The 5,967-nt window shown below is 36.2% G+C and overlaps 1 protein-coding gene across 1 annotated transcript; it reads left to right on the top strand.

Moving 5' to 3' along the window:
• Nucleotides 1–748: 748 nt before the first annotated feature.
• Nucleotides 749–5,649, top strand: LOC105972711 (MACPF domain-containing protein At4g24290). Its single transcript, XM_012997690.2, has 7 exons — nucleotides 749–1,274; nucleotides 2,222–2,460; nucleotides 3,191–3,386; nucleotides 3,497–3,574; nucleotides 3,654–3,837; nucleotides 3,946–4,112; nucleotides 4,719–5,649. Exons 1-7 carry the CDS (start codon nucleotides 1,002–1,004, stop codon nucleotides 5,448–5,450), a joined length of 1,869 nt encoding a protein of 622 aa, XP_012853144.2. The 5' UTR covers nucleotides 749–1,001; the 3' UTR covers nucleotides 5,451–5,649.
• The last annotated feature ends 318 nt before the right edge of the window (nucleotides 5,650–5,967 follow it).

The raw sequence follows: 5,967 nt of genomic DNA, 5'->3' as shown, positions 1-5,967 counted from the left end.
AGGTAATTGTAATTAACGATACCACAAGAATCTTAAAGTTATTTTAGCATACCTCAGGGGTATGGGTGTAATTTACCCTTTCAATCATAACCAGTGATAAAAACTTCCCAGTACAAACTTTGATCAATTCAAAGTGATGAAGAAAAAGAATAGCAGGAGCCAATAAGAGAGGATTCAAAGGAATCTTTGTAGTAAAAGCAAAGTGACCCATTTTTGTTGTCCTCAAATCTTTGGCATACGTGATGATACGCTAGCCCATTTTTTGTTGTCCTCAAATCAAGAACCCATGTCATCATCTAGCAATACGGTTTTCCATTTTTTTTCCCTTAAATTATAGAATTGAAAAAATTAGGAAAATGGTTTTGTAGTTTGGAAAAAGTGATTGAATGAAAATAAGGAATGCAATACATGGATTTGAAGAACGAATTTTGGGGAAATTATAGAGTTGTGATAAGAAATTTACGAATAGAAAAGACAAAATTGGACAAACATAATGAACGGACAAATAAAATAACTGAAACCATAAAAAAAATGTGAGAAAAGAGTTGTCAAGTGCCAAGCATGTGTTTTATTCTGTCCAATTTAACCAATAAGTTGACGGAAAGACGAAAACAACAGAAAATTAGCATGTTTAGGGACGAATAATATTAGTCCAACTTATTTAGGGACTAAAAGCGAATAATTGGTACACGAGAGGGGCAAAAAATATAATTATCCCTATTTTTCGGAGACGCAAATACTTTTCTTTAGGAGGTGGGAATGAATGATTAGTTAATTTAAGTAATGAGAGAGAGGAAGAGGAGTAGCTAATTGAAAAGTCTGGGAGTTGCGAAAGTAGAAAGGCGGGCGGCCGGAAGAAGACGACTTTTCCGGTCAAAAGTCAAAATTATTTCCTCTTACACATCAAATACCTAATCCCCCAATTTCTCAGCGCCAAAATCACAATTCTTCTTCTTCTTCTTCTTCTTCTTCTTCACAATTCTTCTTCTTCAACGGCGGCGATGTTCGAAGAAGAAGATTACGATAAGAAGCCTATTGAAGTACGGGCAACTGAAGCTTTGGGGCAGGGCTTCGATCTCGCAAGCGATTTCAGGCTCAAGTTCATTAAGAGATGCCCCCACGGCCACGGCGGAAGGTTGATTCATTTAGATGACCACCGCAAGCGTGACGTCATCCTTCCCGGTGGCGTCACCGTTCCCGGTGTGCCTGAATGCATACGTGTCGATAAGGGTGACCACATTCGATTCAAGTCCGATGTCCTCCACTTCAATCAGGTCTGATTTGATCATTTTTTTTTTGAGGATTTGTTTATGCGGTATCTCGATTGCTGTTTCAAATTGTTTGGAGCGGCGGTGTGTAATCACCGTCGATGCTGTTATTTATTCCTTCTGTGGGGTGTATGAAGTTCAAAAAATATATTAGATCTCCAAAATGAAAAATGATCAAATTCAATTGTTCTTGCTTCAGTTGTACCTTCTGCTATGAGGGTTGTACTTGTGTTCTAGTGGAGTGAGTGACATGTTTAAATCATGAAGGGCCGATTTAGATGCACTCAGTTTGTACATTTGACTATGTGCACACAAACGGTATGATGCAATATAGAAGAATTGAAGCATGAAGTTATGATGCAACAATGTAGTTTCTGGCATTTGACTTGAAATTGAAAGCAAAGTATCATTCTATGAGATATGCAGTGTATCTCTTATATGTTCTGTGGCTGTGTATCTTTAATTTGACTTTGTATGTATCAAAGCTATGCAGATAGCAAATTTCGGGTTTTAGGATCATGGCTTCTATCTTTTGCTTTTATATATACAGAAAGTAATTCACTCAATTTCTCAGTGGCAAATTAGTATGGAATTGAAAACTGATTGATTGTCTTTATCGATACTGGAAACTAGTTGTTGCCAGTCTTGCTCATGCTTTATTAGTATTTTTGCATGATTAAATAATGGCATTGATTTCAATTAATGGAAATATGTGATTGCTTTTTACCTTCTGATAATTATTGTTCGAACCTTAAACAAACTTGCTAAACGTTCGAGTTTTGACATATTCCCCATATGTTATGTAAGTGCCATTGCCCCTTTTTAACTGAGTCGAACCGTTCAGATAGTAAGAGAAAAAGAAAAGAAAAATAGAAAATAATATATTTACTTCATTCCTCCGACTTTGAAATAAGATGAAGTCTATGTTTGCTAATTAAGATAGTTTTTGGCAGATGTCAGAGCTACTGAATCAGAAATCGTCAGTACAGGGAAAAGTTCCATCAGGATATCTTAATGCTATTTTTGATTTGACGGGAGCATGGTTAAATGATGCTGCGGATGCTAAGTATTTAGCTTTCGATGGATATTTCATCTCACTTTACTATTTACACCTTACTGCATCACCATTAGTACTTCATGACCACGTAAAGAAGTCTGTTCCATCTCGTTGGGATCCAGCAGCACTATCCAGGTACAATTTAAGCTGACGTTCTTCTCTCTACTTTCAGCATAGAAGTCGTAAGAGTGAATTTTGCCAATATAAAATTTCATGAATTACAGAAATTGCCTTTGAGGTATGGTCTGATTACATAAGAAACCCGGCTAACTTTCAAAATTAGAAGCCGTTAGATATTACAAATACCCTCGTGCAATTTGTTTTAACCCGACGAGCTCTCAACTTGAAAGGTGCAAATTTGCAGAATTTAAACTAGCATCCAGAAGTATTCGTAAGTTACAAATTTAGTTGGGTTTGTCTTTCTTTATACTAAACTAAACCTCAATGTTGTTTTTGTAATTACACTATAAAATATAAATAAAATATCAGAAAAGCAAAGTTGAATTGGAATTGGAATGGTAAAAGTTATTGGAATTGATTATGAAAGTTACAATCAGATTAAAACCCTTTTCATACATCTTTGTTCATCTTCATTACCTAACGTAATTAACTTACTTTTTTTTTTTTTTCCTTCTCCGTTTTATATGATAGTGAAGCCAATGGAATAGTTGAGTCTTCTCTGGTTAAGCAGAGAAGACTGATTTGATTGCTCTATCCTAGAAAATATTTTCACTCGGTGCTTGAGGCTTTAAGAAATACATATCTAGCTACTATCTAAATGACTACTTATTACTTTTATTACCTTGACTACCTGTGTATATAGTTACTCTTTTGCACTAAACGTTAAATTGGTTTTGTTAAACAGATTTATCCATACTTACGGAACGCATATAGTTGTTGGAATGGCAGTTGGAGGGCAGGATGTACTTTGTGTTAAACAGAAACCCTCTTCTCCAATTCCACCAGCTGAACTCAAAGGATACTTGGAGGAACTTGGTGATTGCCTCTTCTCTGATGCTAATAGTCCTATATTAGAGAGAACTGCAAACGATAACAAGAAGGTATGGACAACCATATGGAACTTCTTTCATGCCTATTTGCATTTTGTTAATTATCTTTTTCTTTTAATGTTTATCGGCCTATAATATTAAACATATCTGTAAATGTGCAGGTTCCCGAGGTGTTTAGTCGTATGCTACAGGCACATACCATGCAGTTTACCAGCATCACAGAAACATCGAGCAAGGATGTAAGTTATCCACGCCATCTCATTAATTCTGAATTAGACTAATTTAAGACGGTTGATTTATATTGTAATTTGCGTATAGGGACTGACACTTATTTGGTCAAAGAGAGGAGGTGAGGTGTTTGCACAAAGTCACTCGAGGTGGTTACAGACTATGGCTGCTAACCCCGAAGCTGTACTTTTCAAATTTGTACCTATAACCTCTCTGCTGAATGGAATTCCCGGGAGTGGCTATCTTAGTCATGCCATTAATTTGTACCTACGATGTATGTTTTTCTTTTTCTACGTCTATGAAAACATGTTTTTGCATTATTATTATGTCTTACTCTCTTTCTTTCAGTATAGAGTTTTAACTAAAATGCTTCTCTTTTCAGACAAGCCCACTTTAGAGGATTTGCCGTATTTTTTGGAATTTCAAGTTCCAACTCAGTGGGCTCCTTTGTTCTGTGAGTTGCCCCTTCGGCATCAAAGGAGGAAGGCATCTTTCCCTTCTTTGCAGTTTAATTTCTTGGGTCCAAAGATTTATGTCAGCTCTACGCAGGTATTTACCATCTCTTTTTATGCAATCTAAACTAAACATGAACTATGTTAATACCGTAATTCGATTCTGAATTCTGGTATATTATATAGAGTTTAGCATGAACTTTAATTTCACACGCCAATAGATAAAGTATGTTTGTATTTCGACGATTCCTCATTCATATTTCGTAAATCGTAGATTCTATCGATATAATTCTTATTAAGATGCTGGATGTGCCAGTAGCCAAGGTCTTCTTCAACGATTAAAAAACTGGAGTCGTGATCAGAACAATGGTCAAACCAGTATTTAGTTATTACTATATTATCTACACATACATAGAATTATATATCCAATAACAAAGTTCAAATTTCAACCAAACCACATTTATATATCTTTATGCTAAGGTAGAAGTCTAAAGACAAAAGAAAAGAAATTATACTTTCTAATAAAATGAATTATTCTCGACCCTCTGTTATGAAATTTGCAGCCTATCGCAGTTTTCAGTCTGCTACTTTCTAACCTTCGTTTCCCTTTAAATGTAAAAACACCATGGCAACCCTCATCCATAAAACTTGCTCTTTGAGTGTCTGTTTTTTGTTAATTAAAAATATGTGATTGTATGTACAGGTAATAAGTGATAAAAAACCAGTGGTTGGTCTGAGGCTATATTTGGAAGGAAAGAAAAGTAATCGGTTGGCAATACATGTGCAGCATCTATCAAGTCTTCCCAATATTATGAAACTGACACAAAAGCCGCCACAGTGGCGAGGATCTGATGATTATGAATCGAACGATCAGTTCTTAGAGCCAGTGAGGTGGAAAAAATACTCAAATGTATGTTCATCGGTAGTTAAGCACGATCCTAGCTGGTTGGGCGGCGGCGGTGGCGGCGGCGGTGGTGGTGGTGGTGTTTTCGTTGTGAGTGGGGCACAGCTTGTGATAAAAGGGAAGTGGCCAAGGAAAGTTGTTCACCTCCGTTTGCTTTACACGCACATTCCGAATTGTAGTATTAGAAAAACGGAGTGGGCATCTACGCCTGAAGCTACTAGAAAGTCGAGTTTCCTCACGAATCTGAGCACAACATTCACATTCACTCAGAGGGCGGGAGTGGGTGATGCCGCCACAAAGCAGCAGGCGGCAACAACATTGAACTCTGGAGTATATCCAGACGGGCCGCCAGTTCCTGTTCGATCTACGAAACTGCTTAAGTATGTTGATGCGAACGAGGTTTCGCGGGGTCCTTACGACTCCCCAGGACATTGGTTAGTGACTGCTGCTAAGTTGGTGGTTGAATCTGGCAAAATTGGTTTGCATGTCAAATTTGCTTTGTTAGATTATTCTTCACAAGATGCATACTAGTCACTATTCACTCTTCTTTTGTATATAACAACAGGTTTTGCATCGACCCTTTTTCTTTTCTTTTTTTTGGTGTGTGTTGTAATGTTAATTTTATGTCCGAAAAAACATGGGAAGCAGTTGTAATGGTGAGAGAGACTTCATGGCGTTGTATAGAATTTTGATTTAGTTATATTAAATTGTTGGTATGTTCTACCCATAATACCCTTTGGAATGTAAATGTAATATTTCGAAATGTGCATGGCTTTATGACAGTGATAAGTATTTTTATTTTGACCATTATTTAGAGGTTTTTATGTATAAGTCTCTTATCAATCATCTTATTATTTTAGGTTTAGGGGTTATATCTCTTTTACTAATAAGTTCATTCCTTTAATATGTATACAATTACTTTGCCACGTGCGTTGTATGAACGAATATGGAAGAAAAGAAAAAAAAGCGAAATGAATGTATGTAATATAAACAAAATTTATGAAAAAAAACCTTCGTTGGAATTTTAAAACATTTCTTACACCGTAAA

The sequence above is a fragment of the Erythranthe guttata genome, chromosome 7 (genome assembly GCF_056151865.1).
Source record: "Erythranthe guttata isolate IM_541 chromosome 7, IM_541, whole genome shotgun sequence".
In the NCBI taxonomy this organism is placed as follows: Eukaryota; Viridiplantae; Streptophyta; class Magnoliopsida; order Lamiales; family Phrymaceae; genus Erythranthe; species Erythranthe guttata.
The sequence above is the reverse complement of the archived record's forward strand: the minus strand, read 5'-3'. Positions and strand labels throughout refer to the sequence as shown.